The sequence below is a fragment of the Callospermophilus lateralis genome, chromosome 7 (genome assembly GCF_048772815.1).
Source record: "Callospermophilus lateralis isolate mCalLat2 chromosome 7, mCalLat2.hap1, whole genome shotgun sequence".
Lineage (NCBI taxonomy): Eukaryota > Metazoa > Chordata > Mammalia > Rodentia > Sciuridae > Callospermophilus > Callospermophilus lateralis.
In genome coordinates, this window is record NC_135311.1 from 69,376,920 (window position 1) to 69,393,650 (window position 16,731).

The window sequence follows — 16,731 nt, forward strand, 5'->3', positions numbered from 1 at the left end:
TCTTGTGTTTTAGGAATCTTGTTAAGGAAGTAGGGGCGTAATCTGATGTGATATAGATTTGGGCCTACTTTTTGCTCTATTAGGCGCAGGCTTTCTGGACTAATTCCTAGGTCCTTGATCCATTTTGAGTTGAGTTTTGTGCATGGTGAGAGACAGGGGTTTATTTTCATTTTGTTGTATATGGATTTCCAGTTCTCCCAGCACCATTTGTTGAAGAGCCTATCTGTTCTCCAATGTATGTTTTTGGCACTTTTGTCTAATATAAGATAAATGTAAATGTGTGTTTGTCTCTGTATCTTCTATTCTGTACCATTGCTCTACATGTCTATTTTGGTGCCAATACCATGCCTTTTTTGTTACTATAGCTTTGTAGTATAGTTTAAGATCTGGTATTGTGATGTCTCTGGCTTCACTCTTCTTGCTAAGGATTGCTTTGACTATTCTGGGTCTCTTATTTTTCCAAATGAATTTCATGATTGCTTTTTCCATTTCTATAAGGAATGATGTTGGGATTTAATTAATAAATGGGAGGGACTCAAACTAAAAAGCTTCTTCTTAACAAAAGAAACAATCAATGAAGTGAAGAGAGAGCCTACATTTTGGGAGCAAATTTTTGTTACACATAAGTCAGAGCATTAATCTCCAGGATATATAAAGAACTCAAAAAACTTAACACCAAAAAAAAAAAACCCAAAAACAAACAAAAAAAAACCCCAATCAATAAATGGGCTAAGGAGCTAAATAGACATTTCTCAAAAGAAGATATACATTAGATCAATAAATATATGAAAAAATGTTCAACATCTCTAGTAATTAGAAAAATACATCAAAATTACTTTTAAGATTTCATCTCATGCCAGTCAGAATGGCAGTTATCAAGAATACAGACAACAATAAATGTTGGCGAGAAATGTGGGGGAAAAGGCACACTCATACATTGCTGGTAGGACAGAAAATTGGTGCAACCAATCTGGCAAGCAGTATGGAGCTTCCTTAGAACACTTGGAATGGGACCACCATTTGACCCAGCTACCTTACTCCTCGGTCTATATCCAAAGGACTTAAAATCATACTATAGTAACGCAGCCACATCAATGTTCATAGCAGCACAATTCATAATAGCTAAACTGTGGAAACAATCTAGATACCCCTCAATAGATGAATGGATAAAGAAACTGTGGTATATACACACAATGGAATAATACTCAACAATAAAAAAGAATAAAATCATGGCATTTGCAGGTAAATGGATGAAGCTGGAGAATATCATGCTAGTGAAGTAAGCCAATTCTCTCCCCGCTAAAAAAAGCCAAATATTCTCTCTAATAAGTGGATGCTGATCCATAATGGGGAAGGGGGAGGCATGGGAAAAATGGGGAACTGTGTTTGGGCAAAGGGGAGAGGGTGGAGAGGGTGCATGGAGGCAGGAAAGATGGTAGAAGTTGATGGACATCATTACCCTAGGTACATCACTGCATGTATGGTGTGATGTTACGTCGTGTACAACCACTTAAATGGAAAGTTGTGCTGCTACTGTATACAATAAATCAAAATGCATTTTGCTGTCATACATACTTAATTAAAATAAATAAATTAATTGCAAAAAGGCCTAATTAAGGATAAACTAGTATGATGTGCACACAGTTAACATTCAATGTCAAAATGAATTTGAAGGCTCTTATGAACTTTAATCTATTTTCAACCTACTCTATGTTCTCTGAAAAATCTGTTTCAGCCTTTACTTCCTGAACACATCTATGCTCTCCTCTCAAATGACTAGGTTTGACACATAGTAAACAATGTCTCCCTCAAATTTTATAACTCCTTCAAGAATCAAGATCTCACCTCTTTTTAAAAGCCATCTTGATCCTACCAGTGATCCTACCTCTCTTTGCCTTGCACTGCAATAGCACCTTAACTGTACCTCTTTAGTAGAGCTATTTAACCAACACAGCAGACTTTTACTAGTGTACTCTATTTATCCTAAGGATACGGTCGGATTTTTTTTTCTTTCTGTCGTAGCACTCAGCAGACTGCTCTGCACATGAAAGTTGACCAGTTATGCATTAGATAATAAATAACTACTAAAAAAATAAAATAAAGCTCATTCTAAACTTACTGCTAGTTTTAGCACCCTGTAATTTTCAAGTACTAGTAGAACTTAATAAACATTTCCAAATTATTAAATAATTGTTATAAATATCCCTGAAATACATTTTAAGATCTCCATTTATTTTTAATAAAGTTAATTCTATGATTAGAGCAGCAGTAACCCAGATTATAATTTCTTCCTGGTTTCACTAGAGATGGTTTGAGAGCAAAAAAGCGTAAAAAGAATGTGAATATTCTTCCTTTCATCAAAAGGGCTTCCTTGCTCATCTACAGTTGAAGTTACTGAATCCGTATGGCAATTGCAAGGGCAAAGATAAGGTAAAAAAGAGTGATCAGAAATTTACAATTCTTGACTTCATTTAGTGAAGAAAATCTGTATATGGAAATATAGCAAATGAAAAATATCCCTTACATAAAACCTACGTGGCAATATAAATATTGGAAAAAAGATCTTAAATTGTTTTACTAGGGTGGTTAAAAGTTCTGAATCTCCCTGATACTAATCTTTATAGAAAGTATAAACACTGAATTATTATTGCTTATATTCATGAAGGTTTACTATAATGCCATATTCTTTAATTAAGCAGAATATCATTGAGTTACAAACACCAAACTAAAAAAAAATTAGTTTTAGAAAACAAGAGTTAAATGGTAGGATGAAAACAAAATTTTACCTGTGTTCTGCAGCTAGAACAGAATAGCCTGGGACAGGATCTTTTGTTCCATAATATTTTTTAATTAGTGCAATTCCTGCTACTGTATCTGTTCCTTTGAAGTTAACCAAGTGAGCAGAAGCTCCTATGCCAGCAGTCTGGAAAATCAATGATAAACCAAAAATTCAAAAAGAAAACCCATATTTAACATAGCCCATGTTTAGCATAGCTCCTAAGGGAATTACTGTCTTTAGCTATTTTAAACAGATAATACAAAGATTCTGTTTTTCCTAAACATTTAAGGATTCAACTTTTACCTTCTCAAAAAGACCTATTTATTAGTGCCCCACCTTCACTTCCCATCATTCTTCATTCCTCTATCCTGTCTTGTGCTTCTCTATAGCATTATTTGACATGTGATGTATTTATTATATCTGTATGTCCATCCATCCTTCCATCAAATGGATCAAAGACTAGGACACTTGTTAGAAGACAAAATAGCACATGTTGTGTTGACTGAATCTTTGGAATTTTAAAAGGTGGTCTATACTAATCCTACTAACATCCAGAAAAGTTTATGGTGGTACTCTACCAGACAATTTACATTTTATTAAATAAGATTTATTTCAGTTTCTTACCTCTTTTTAAAAGAGACTCCTCTGTAGCCAAAATCATGTAACTTGTATTCCAGACCATCTAAGTTACCAGAAGTTTCTAACAAATATTTGGCCAATATTTTCTTTTGCTCTCTAGAATTTGTGGCCACTGTGATTGGATACCAGGACTGCACAAGAATAGTCTGTTGGAACAAAAATTAACCATAAATATTTAGACATAAAAAATACAGGGTTCTTCCTGAGGAAAATCCTAGCTTTCTCTGGAGGAATGTTCTGGACTTCCACACTATCAGGAATATCAATTAAACATCTCAATTAAACAGTAGGATGCCTACCATGAGCATTTCAGATATAATACAAAGCTCAGCTCTCAAATCAGCAGCAAAGAAGATAAATGCACCAAGCCCTTAATAGTAGAGAACTTCAAGTTACCAAGTTTTTGTATCCAGAACTCCAAAGAAGCAAATATTTTGAAAGACCATGGTGAAGGACCAATTTTCAATCTGTTATGGACTGATAGTTTTATAAAGTACACTCATACCCAGATGTCAAGCAATGTCAAATTATTGTAAAGTTTCTATACATGCTTATTCTTTATTTCTGCATTTAATGTAGGCCTGCAACAAACAGGTCATGAACTAGTACTGGTTTACAGACTATAACTTGAATAGTATCAGTTTAAAGAAGTTACTCATTTATTCCTCTAGGTGGTACAGTATTTAAGTTTCTCTGGATGTAACATAACTTCTGGTAGTTCATGTACATGAGACACTGAGTTTAGCACTAGAAAATTCTATTTACTATGTTGTGTTTTTTATATATTCTTAAGCTTTTGTTAAAATTTATTATAAGAAGCTACATAAAACATTTCTGCATATGCTATACAACTGCAAGGTCGCTGACTTATTTTGTAATATAGTGACTATAGGTTCTCAAATTAGGAAGTAGAAGAATTGCTAGGTTCCTACTCTTTGGTAAGAACTGTTCCTCGGTTTCTTCTTCTTGTTTCTTAGCTGTCAAGAAACACCAAACAAAGTCTGATGCTTAATCATAGCAATAACATTAATTACTTTGGGTAGGGAATTACTTCTTTCCCATACTAGGATAATTTCTATTTTTATCATATAAACCTGATAGCATGTTGAAGAAAATATTTTAGAAAGAGCTGCTAAAATGACAATGCCTAAGCTGAACCAAAAAAATACTTAATTTCATAAAATTTTACAAAATAAACTTTTAAATACCAGCTAGGTGATCCATAAATAAGTAAAAACAACAAGATTTCATCTTAGACCTGTCAATTTAGTCATTAACAAGTAAAATATAGCATCAGGCTTGGTTAAATACAGCACTTGCAGCTCTTCTCCTAAAGAAATAGTCTATTTCATCGTCCCTAGATTCAATCAATATGCCTTTGACCAAAAGAATGTAGTAAAAGTCATGTTGTGTGACTTCCAAGAACCTGTTAGGAAGTTTTGAAATTTCTACTCTTGCACTTTGAACTATCCTGCTGTGAAGCAGCCTAGGTTATGGAGGCCTAGTAATGTTCAGCGTTCTGTGCTAAGGCCCCACACATGGGAGTGAGGCAATTTAGAATGCCTAGCTAATGCAGGTACGTAAGTCTAAGCAAGACTACCAGAGGACCATCCAGTGAACCACAGAATCACTGCAAACAGTATTTTATTATGCCAGTGTGTTCTGGGGTAGTTTGTATCACAACAGAAAGCTGATGCAACTCCTAACTTAGATCAATCACCTCTAATCTCTGACCATTCTGTTCTTGAAATTCCTTTTTTGATTCCACTGCCAGTGCCTGCAATTCTTCTACCTCTAAACTTTGGTCTCTGTGATTTATTCTTCATATTGCCTCTGGTTATCTATCATTCTAAAGCAAGATTTATTTATGTTGACTCATTCTTTAAAAAAAAAAAAAAAACTTTAATGGCATTCTACTTCCTGTAGGGAAGAAAAGCCAATTCTATAGAATTAATGTTTTCTATTATCTTGCATTGTTTACCATCTAAAAGTTTACCTTCTAGTATACTTTTTACCTTTACAATGCAGCCCTCAATGGACTGTGTGTTCTAAAAACATTGGTCCATGCCCTCAACTCTTCTTCACACTTATTTAATAAGCTTTTAAAGGTACCCCCCACACACACACATTTCATGATTCCTTAGCAAAATTACCAATTTTTCTGGTACTACCTCAGCATTACTTCTTCATATTAGTGGTTAGTTAAGAATGAATTACCTAAAAATGCCATTAATAAGACATATCTTACTCTAATTTGGGTCCAGCAATTTTTTTTTTTTTTTTTTGGTACATAGCTGGTACTTAATTGATATTCATTTGTTGAATTTAATTCAGTCAACTCTCATTTTTATTCAACTCAGATATCACAATATTATCTAGGAGTATGAGAAAAATATAAAACACAATGTGAAAAAAACTCTAGTTGAGTTATAAAGGTAGAAGATTGACCTTACCCTTCGAAAAATGCCAGGGAAGGAGAGAAATAACTATCAGACACAGTGATCCTTCACATCACCATTTCCTTTCCATAGTCCAACAAAATCAGCTTAAATTATACTCTTAATAAAATCACTCCCCTTTTAAAAAGATCACTGTAGGTGTAAACAAGGGAAAAAAAGGCAAGTTAGTTTGGGTTAATCCGAGGTCTAATGAAGTAGGCCTTGTTGGAACTTAGCAATGTGCCCACAAATCAAGATAAAATTTTTAGCTGAAAATGAAGATTAAGGTAAATGAACCTATAAATTTCCTTTCAGAGTGTTCACTGTAATGTCATTGTGCAGGATAAGAACTTTGCAGAGTAAAAAATGGTGTGGTACAGAACAAAGGCGGCACCTTCACTGTTCAGTTGTCTGCCCACCTCTCAGGCCATTTTCCCTGCTATAAAATGATGACATTTCATCACTGCTTATCATTTTAAAATCTTTTTTTTTAATACCAGAAAGATATGGTTTTGTTTTTTGGTAGGCGAGAGGAGTAAATTTAGCCCAATGTGCTTGCCCCTCAGCCCCTTATATGCCTGAGACACTTTGCAGAACTCCTAGGTATGCTTAAGTTTATTTTGAAATCAGATGAGAGGATTCAGCACCAATACTGAAACTAATCAAGCAATTCAGCAATTTTAGTGTATTTTTAAATTCAGTATAGTATTATCAGGCGAATAACAATCAATGAATAGTTATTAATAACCTAGAACATGCATCAGGAAAGGGAAAAGAAAGACTACTTGGTAATATTGTTCAAAATGTTTTAAACCTGGGACATCAAGTTTGTTGGGACCAGTAACAGATTTCAAATACCAAATGGTAAAAGGGAGTTAGAGATTGATAAGAATAGGATGAATTTCCTCTATCCTCACACAAAACAAAACACCTCACAAAGGATGTAAACTGACTATGAAGAAGTCTGTTCTGGAGATAGAACATTCAGAGTAAACTTAAAAAAAAGGGGGGTGCTATCAGAAACTACAAGGAATAAAATTAGACCATAATTCTTGTGCCTTAGATAAACATATCTGCCTAGGACTCAAATGATTTAAAATAACATACATTAAAGGTAAACTCAATAAAAATTGTTTCAGATTATAAGCAACTAAAAGCTATGGTCTACATATACTTCTTGGCCAAAATTTAAAAGTCCTATGTTGGACTTATGTTTAACAATTTATTTTATTAAAATGATATATGTATTTGTTAACAAACTATCACTCTAATATGACTGATATAAACCTTCTTACTTTATGGTTTTCTAACAAAAGTACCCAAAATAATAATAGTTATTAAACATTTCTTTTTAACGTATTTTTCACTTCCAGAAGAGGATAAAGGAAACTGTACATGAAGAATGGTAGAATGGTAACTAAGTCATTACTTTCATAAGTACTTGCTTAGGGAAATTCAACTAGACATAGGAACAGTATGAAATCCTCAGTCAGAAAAACTAAAAAGAAAAGAAAATGTTTACACACAGATGATGAATTTTCTTCCTGCCTGGGATCCTTGGGCTTTTAAAGCAGAATGCTAGTCTAGATGATATATTTCAGAACTCTTCTACTCTGACAGTTCAGTGGCATGATGTGCGTGAGAAAGGCCCTGGGTTTGATCCCCAGTCCTACCTCCACAAAAATGAATGAATGAATGAATGAATGAATCCCCAACAACAACAAAAACTCATCAAAAAACCCTGTTCTACTAATAATACTATTCCTTCAAAATCAAAATTTGCCAGTATAAAACTAGTAAGATACACTCTCTTTTCACAGTTAACTCTAAGTTTTAACATACAACCTATTAAAACCTTTATTGAATTAATTGTACATTTTACTATTATTGACCTGTAATGAGTTTATGGTCTGTCAAGATTCTAACAGTGTTTTAACTTGGTCAAAAATGTTATTTCAAAACATTTCAAACATATTCTTAGATTTCTTGCTTTTCCAAAGTTTTTTCAGTCTTTAAAAGTGAACTTCAAATATATTATTTTACATCATAACCAATTATTTTAATCAATAAAATTATTAGAGTTAGTTTTAACAATGAAGTAAACATCTTTCAGTAAGGTGGTATTTCTGTATTTACTTGCTACAGTATTTCCTCTTATAGATAAAATTCGTATTAAAATATTATGAAACTAAATAGATTACCATTATCATAACTGTGACTGTGAAAACATATGACTACTTGGGTATATATGCAAAGAAAACAAAAAAGCTTTATAATGTAGACTAATATCCCATAATGTGCCTGTCTCTTAGTTTTGGAAATTAAACCATATGAATAGTGAATCTTGCTTGTGTTATTAAATGAGAAGCTGAGAAATATCAAATAGTAGACTCTAGTATCTAAACATCAGAGAATATAAAATAATTATTAAAAGCTAAAATAAAATTCCACTAGTCTGAGTGGAACAGAATATCCATAAAATGTATTATGTACCTTTGCTAATTTTCTAACTTTGCTCTACTATACGTTTATAATTACAACTAAAAAAATGGAAGCTAATTGAACTTTAAAAATAATAATTCTCCCATTTTATTTACATAAAATCTTAGAACATTAGAATTCAATGGAAAGAACCTTAGAGAGCATTTAACCCAACCGTCATTTTATAGATGAGGAAACTGAGGCCTGGAAGAGTTACTGAATTGTAGAAAATTATATAACTTTATTAGTAGCAAATTCTCAACTAGAATCAGTTCAATAATAGTAACCTTCAATTATTATTAAATAAGAATTTTTAAAAAACAAAAACAATTCACCTCAATCCAATTTGTAAGCCAGTAGCACTCTGGATCAGTGTTTTCTACTGTGAAAAGAACGTTTCCTCTGGGAATGACAGACCCTTCAGGAACAGCCTTTACTTCTATTGGAAGATGCCCATCGTACTTCTGGTAGGAAACAACAATGCATTCATTCATTCAACAGACGATGCTCAACTGCCCATTTTATTAATGTTCTTTACATTTTACAGAAGCTAAATTCATTGTCATGGAAACAGCAATCACAGATGCTGTTATATTGTTACACCTACCACTAAAAGAGGTAGATAATTCCAAACTAATCAAAACCAGTTTTCCCCCTACTTGTTCAGAAAACAAACAAACAAAAAGAATGAGTTAATTTTTCTAACATTTGAAAAATAGAAATTCTAAGAACACTAATTTTATTCTGTACAGGTCATTTCCATAATATAAAGGCTAAAGACAAAAATAAAATAAAGGATTGCTATGAAGGATAAAAGAAACTGGAGAGAAGAAAGGAGTAGAGAGGATGAGAGAGAAAGGAAGGAGGCAGATTCCTACAAAAGAACCTTAAATAAATTCTTTATTCTGATAGTAGACCTGAAATCATGAGATAGCCAATCTCAGCACTTGGTGATCAATATCCACATGTGACTTAAGGAACTTCTTACTACTATAATAATTCCCTTCAAATTAGGCTGAGAGTTAGTCCGCTATATAATATGTTACTAGGTATTTAAATGTACACCTCCCCAGCTTTATGCTCAAGGCTGTGGTTAACTTTTGGCTAGGAAGTCATGTTATTTCAAAAAGCCTAATAATTTATGTGATTTGGAACAAGGTAATTGAATATGTGTGTGAGAGAATATTCGTAACGAGAATATTCTGCATGATGCAGCATGAAAGTACTCTCCCTTACAAATCCTGCCTTGGATTCAAAAGCAAATGGAAGACCTAGGGCAAGTCACTCAACAGCTCTAAGTCTTAGACTCTGTAAAATGGGGCTAGACAAGATACTTTCTAGAGAATCTATGATTCTCTAAGATTTCCTGAACACATAACACAGCAATGATGCACCACTCTGGAAGTTACAATAATAAGCACAGGACTAATTGATTGCTGTGTTTTATTCTCACAACATATCTTACAAAGAGAACTGAGGCAAGTGCAGCCCAAAGACTTTATTGACCTTATTTAAGATATGCAGCACAGTGTGCTTCCCTAACTTTTTCATAGGTACATAATTACCTAAGAGTAAAACTCAGTATTTTAATATAGGCATGAAAGTTAAAGTGATTATTGTGTTTGACAGTCTATATAATGTAAGAAAACTTTAATTTTTGAGACGTAAATTAACACAACATTGTGAGATGCTAACAGATTCTATTCCCAGACTATCTGTATAATACAGAAACCATCAGAAGGCATTCAGCTCTTATGATTCAATTCCCATTTCTTGGCATTTCAGAAGTTTAAGCAATAAATTTAAACACACTAGACATTATTTAAAGTACAATAAAGAATAAAAACTAACTTAGTGGATCTATACTAAAACATTTTAACTTCAGTGAGGGAAACGTCCCAGAATTATTATGTAGTGATAGACTTAGGGCATCTATTTTCAGTCAAAAAACAGAATGAAATTTTAAAATTCCCAAATAGCCATGTATTTTCTTAATTATTAATTTATTTTCACAAATAATTACATGTTCTTAGATATATTTTCAAGAATGGATCAAAGTACCTTTCCAAAAAAAGTTATTTAAATTATAATTCATTTATATAATAAATTACCTAGACCTACTATAGATCATGTGCTAATGATTTACATGGAGGTAGAAAAATCAAAATGTTAGAGGAGTACATTTTAACAAGAATGTCCAATACAGCAATCATATTCAGATTGCAAGCGGAAAAGAACTATAACCTTCTATTCAAATTCCTTCACAAGAAATTTTGAACTAAATACAAAACAAAAACAGATCAAAACACAAAACCACTTTTTTACCTCAAGAATGTAGTTCCAACCCTTTTCATTAAAGACATCATCTTGGAAATGTTCTTTGTACACCTCTTTGGCTTCCTGGATTTTCTCTTTGGTCACTACTTTACCTAAAAGGATACACATGTTCTATTTATATTTCTAAACACATTCTGTGAGTTGCTGAATTGTCATAGCATTAATGTCTTCAGTTATTTCACCCATTCCATGGGTTAAAACAAATAGCAACAGGTTAAATGACTCATGTAGAGTCAACAGCAATCAGAAAAGAAACTTGTACTTCTAATCACTCACTCTAAGCATAAAGGTTAATTTATTTTAAAAGCAGATGCACAATAGAAAAAAATATTACTTATACTATTTTTTAAAAAATCACAATAAGTTAACTATTATTTTAGATACTCTTTGAGATGATTCAAACATTTTTTATGTTTTCCAGCAGAACATTCTCACTTTATTCATAAAGAATGTGATATCTTCAGGACCAGTAACCTAGTAATTTTTGCCCACCCCTGTATACATTTATTCTTTTGGCTATAATAAAAGGCTAATAATAGTAGAGTACCTACTTAGAGGATGATTGTGAGCTAAAAAAGACATAGAACAATTTACAATAATGCTGGTCTAGAGCATGCAATCAATTCATTTTTCTTAACCATATATAATATCTTAAAAAAGTTTTAAAGCTATAGAGCTCAATTGAGTATATCATTGATCTTTGGAAGCTATAAATTTAACTAGTAAACTCATTTAATATACCTTGGGCAACCTTGCCACAAACAAGTACCTCTGATATCTAGCTAGATTTTCAATAGCATAGCACATCTGAACTGTCTGATCTTAAAATAACCAAGAAAATGGAAAAGACTTATCATTTGTATAAAACTAAACTTAACCTATATTCAATTTTAAAATTATTTTTATTATAAAATTTGCAAGATGAATAATGTCTTTGGGAATTGTTTTCTCCCTAGAAATATGATTATAAAATAGATTAGAAATAACTTTTCAAATAATAAAGCACAGAAATTCTTGGGGGATTTCCTGGTTTTAAAATGCATTTGAAAATAAGTCCACAATCATAGGAAATAAGTCTTGAAGGTAAAACTGAGTAGTATAATTCTAGTTATAATTGCTATCATAATTCAAAATGAGTTTCTAAGTCAATAAATTCTATACTTTGAATTAATGACTAAAGACTATTAGCAGACCAGATTAGCTTTTCAACATTACTTTTCAAATTTTATTCCAAAACTTATTAGTTTCAGAAAACCTTTCTCATACTGAGGACACCATACGGAAAACCTTTCTCATACTGAGGATACCAAGCATAAACGCCAAATTCTAAGATATAATGCATTCAAATTAACAGATTAAAAAAAAAAAGATTCTAAACAAACCCTAAATACTTAAAAGTAATTAAGGATTGGGGATATAGCTCAGAAGTAAAGCACTTGCCTAGCATGTGCATGCCCTGGGTTCAATCCCCAGCACCACAAAACAAAAATAATTAAATATCAAAATTAGACTATTAAAAATTACTTCAAATATTATAACTATAGAAAAAACATGAAGTTACATAAAAGCAGTATTTTAAATGTACTAGGAAAAGTAGTACCTTTTAAGTACTTATTAAGAATGTACTGCAACCCATAAAATACTGTTTCCTCGTATTTCACCTTCCTTACTTTGGAGTTTTCAGTCTTCTTTTCACGGCATTCAAAGTAGGAATAAACTTTACTTGTATTGGGTGGGTACTGTTTATAGTGAGTAACCTATATAAAGAAAAACACTTTAGTTAGAAAACACCAGAAAAGGGCTGGGCATGTAGGCTGCAATGTAAATGTTGGCCTAGCATATGTGAGGCCTTGGGTTCAATTCCCAGCTCCACCAAAACAAGATGAAACCATTAGAAGAATAGAACATAAGTCATAACAGAAAAGGCTTGAGGTTATTTCAAAACCTGAGAAACTATTTGTTATTGATCAGCTTCTTTTCCTGGCCATATGGAATTAAAAATAAATATTTTAATAGCTCAGTATCTTAAAATCAAAACCAAAAGAGACTATCAAATTTTATAAACAACAAGGCTGAACTCAAGTAGGTAGAAGGATTCTAAATTGGAAAAGAATTTCAACTGGTCTTGAGGAACAGCCAATCATTCATTCAGAAAACAGAAGCAGCTTCCTGGGGAGCAATCATACAAAATAATGAACTGAAACTTAGCAATTGGACACATAATGTATTTGTATTCCTTATCTGAAGCACTTGGGACCAGAGCTACTTCTCAAATATTTATATATAATTATGAAATCTTTTAGACAGAAACAAAGTCTTAACATAAAATTCATTTGGATTTTATATATATCTCATATAGTGCACCCATGTTTTGAGTGCAACCTGTCACATGAGGTCAGGTGTGGCCTTTTATCTTTGTGATATCATTTTTGTGCTTAAAAGTTTTGGATTTTGCAGCTATTAAGAATACAAACAACAATAAATGTTGGCAAGGATATGAGGAAAAAGGCACACTCATATATTGCTGGTGGGACTGCAAATTGGTGCAACTAATCTGGAAAGCAGTATGGAGATTCCTTGGAAAATTTGGAATGGAACCATCATTTGACCCAGCTGTCCCACTCCTCGGTTTATACTCAAAGGACTTAAAAACAGCATACTACAGTGACACAGTCATATCAATGTTTATAATATTCACACACACACACAATTCACAATAGCTAAATTGTGAAACCAACCTAGATGCCCTTCAATAGATAAATGGATAAAGAAACTGAGGTATATATATATATATATGCAATGGAATATTACTCAGCATTAAAAGAAAATAAAATCATGGCATTTGCAGGCAATTAGATGGAGCTGGAGATATCAAGCTAAATAAAGCAAGGCACCAAAAACCAAAGGCCAAATGTTTTCTCTCTAGGTGAATGCTGATCCATAATGGGGGAGTGGGATTAAACCAGAAAAGCAACTAGAAAAAAAAAAAAAAAATCAACATATTTCCCTGTCCTCATCAACACTTCTAGCTACTTAGTTCCCTACTTTAATTGCCCAAAAGTTTTTAAGAAACTGATATGGACACATAACATTCTTATACGATTTCCAAATAAAAGTTTTATTACTTTTAACTTCATTATTATTATTTCTCTCTCTTCTTTACCTAAGGTAAAAAGGTTAAATAAAACAGAAAACAGGCTACAGGGACCACTAAAAACCTAATTTTAAGGAAAATGAAACTTACAGACTAATTGTTACTGTGGAACACACAATCTGTTTTAGTATACTGCTGTAACCCCTTGGTATAAAACAAATCAATCTGGATCCTCTTGAGGGATTTCTTGGGGGGAAAAAAGTGAAAGCTAGTACTACGGTGAAAATCTTCTGGAAAGACTTCATATAAGACAGGGAATAAGATATACCAGCTTGACTTGAAAATGGACAGGAATGAAATTTATTAAATGAGTGCAAATTTTAATAGTGTAGATAAGTATGACTTGGCAGGAGATTAGAAAGCTTCAAGGTAATTCACTATTCTAATTAAACGTATTCCAGAAAATTGATGTTAAACCAGTTTTACATTCTTTATATATAATGCCTAGAAGAACAGCACTCCCTTTTGTTTTTAGGCTAGACTTAACTTCCATGAACATTTCTCATTTACAATTCAATCACTGCATAAGCCCAAACACAACAAAAAATCTGAAAATTATTTTAACGATTTAGTTAAGGCAATATTCTACAAAACCATTAATGAGACATTTCTAAAGTCACTACTCAGGATACCATAAACATTACATTTGAACTGAGAGAACAGAAGCAGGTTTTAGGGTCAAGTGAAGGACCATACTTGATATTATAATGGTCATGCAATAGTGTAGATTTCCACTTTAGGATGGGGGAGAATCCAGCAAGGCTACCGGGCACAACATGTGTCCTCCGCACCAGAGCCAAAGGGTCAGGAACGTGGCTGCTCCAGCGACCCTAGCAGGACCTCTCCCACCTCTTATTCAGGAAAAGGACATACCTGCCCAGCAAGGGGCGAGCGCGAGGGATCGGCTCGGCAGGGAAAAGCCCTCTCCTCCCTCCACCGCTGTGCTCCAGAGGCCGTTACCCAACTGGTCCGGTCCTCGGGCGACCCTCGTCCAGGCCAACCCAGCCCGGGGCCAAGAGGCCCGCTCCAGAAGAGATTGTGGGCGCCGGCACGCGGGCTCCGCGGGAGCCCCAAGACCGGCGCCCCGACCCCGGCCGCGCCCCCCCACCGCACAGCCCCAGGCGCCGCCTCCTGCCGTCCATCCCTCCATCCCTCCTCGACCCACCTCCACTCCACTGCGGCGCCAGCTCCACCTGCCCCATCCCGCGGCCGCCGCCGCGCCTTCCCGCGGAGCCGCCTCGCGCTGTGCCCCCAGACCCGGCCGCCGCAGTCTCGCGCTCGTCCCTGACGCGCCCCCAGTCCTCCCCTGCCCCCGACCCGAACTGTACCTTGTAGGAGTCGGTGGCCAGGAGGATGTTGAACTCGGCTTCTGCCGCAGCATTCATCTCGGGCCGGAGTAGAGGGGGCGCGCGCCGCGAGCTCCCCGGCGCGGCTGCGAGGAAAGAGAAAAATGGGCTTCACCGCGCTCCGTTGCTTAAGTCACCGCTCGGTCTGAGGAGGAGGAGGGAAAGGGGGAGGACAGAGCGTGGGGAGGGGCCAGGGAAGGGCGGGACGGGAGTCGTGACGCGGCGGGGGCGGGGGCGGGGACGGGAGTCGTGACGTGACGGGGCGGGGGCGGGGGCGGCCGTGGCTCACCAGCTAGAGGTGACCTCTCAGGGAAGGAACTAGGGCACTAAATGTCCCAATCTCCCTCCCTCGTGCTGTGAGAATGTCTCGGGCCAGAGCCAACCCAAGCCAGAGAGCATGGGGTCAGCGTGGAGCCAGCACCTGGAGTGAAGGTGGAGAAGGTGAAAGGCAGACTGGGAGGGGGAGAGGTGAAGGCCAACCACAGGTCACTGGTCAAAGCATTTCTTTATGAAAACAACTCTCATTCCAAGCAGAAATGGGTAAGTGCCATTAGGGGCACCAAATCCAGGGCTCTTGGCTTTCAGAGGCACCAGGGACTCTTTCACACTTGGATGAGCTCAGGGAAAGCTTGGTAAAGGATGTGGCATTTAAGAAGATGGCCTTGAGGACCAAGTGGAGTAACTGACTCGTCAGCCTCCTCCCATTTGGAAAGGTCACCTTCTTCTCATAGATAGTGAGAAAGGTGGAGTGTATGAGCCTTTCCAAGACTCACCATCCTACTCTCTTCCCCACGACTTTGGCTCCATCTCTGGCCTCTGACCAGAGATGGGAAGCGGTTTCTATCTAGGATGCCTCTCCCTCTACATGGCCACCCACAGAAGGGTGGATTGGGCAAGTCCTACTTGTCTTCATTGCATACACTGTCTTCTGTTCCTTTGTTTTTCGTAACACCACTGTGATCATCTCTTTGTATCATCTACCTTCCTATCTATGAATCCATCTATCCATTAATTTGTCTATCTAGTCTTATCTATTAATCTAATTAATCAAATCTACCATCCATCCATCCAACCAACCATCCATCCATCCATTCATCCGTCCATCCATCCATCCAACCATCCATCCATCCATCCAACCATCCATCCATCCATCCAACCATCCATCCAACCATCCATCCATCTATTCAACCATCCATCCATCCATCCATCCAACAATCCATCCATCCATCCATCCAACAATCCATCCATCCATCCATCCATCCAACCATCCATCTATCCATCCATCCATTCATCCATCCATCCATTCATCCATCCATCCATCTATCAAATCTATGCATATATGTATTTATCTATCCAATCATCTAGTCTAATATAATCTTACCTATCATCTATATTTTAGGACTTAGTAGCTAAGGAAAATTGTAACATAGGATGACAAATATTTTGACCTCTACACCTAATCTGATTGAAGGGAAAACACTATGTGAACCACACAGGAGATGCCCTCTTGTGTTCCTTTAGTTCCTAGTCATACTCTTCTATGTGCTGGTGGTCTGT

At 35.6% G+C, this 16,731-nt stretch overlaps 1 protein-coding gene across 1 annotated transcript in view; it reads right to left on the bottom strand.

Moving 5' to 3' along the window:
* Positions 1 to 15,350, bottom strand: part of LOC143405198 (nicotinamide phosphoribosyltransferase-like) — a 43,558-nt gene extending 28,208 nt beyond the window's left edge. Inside the window, 6 exon segments of the mRNA XM_076863573.1 lie at positions 2,787 to 2,926; positions 3,409 to 3,564; positions 8,673 to 8,801; positions 10,663 to 10,766; positions 12,275 to 12,431; positions 15,157 to 15,350. Coding sequence (XP_076719688.1) covers positions 2,787 to 2,926; positions 3,409 to 3,564; positions 8,673 to 8,801; positions 10,663 to 10,766; positions 12,275 to 12,431; positions 15,157 to 15,213 — 743 coding nt within the window. The 5' untranslated portion in view covers positions 15,214 to 15,350.
* Between the last annotated feature and the right edge of the window lie 1,381 nt (positions 15,351 to 16,731).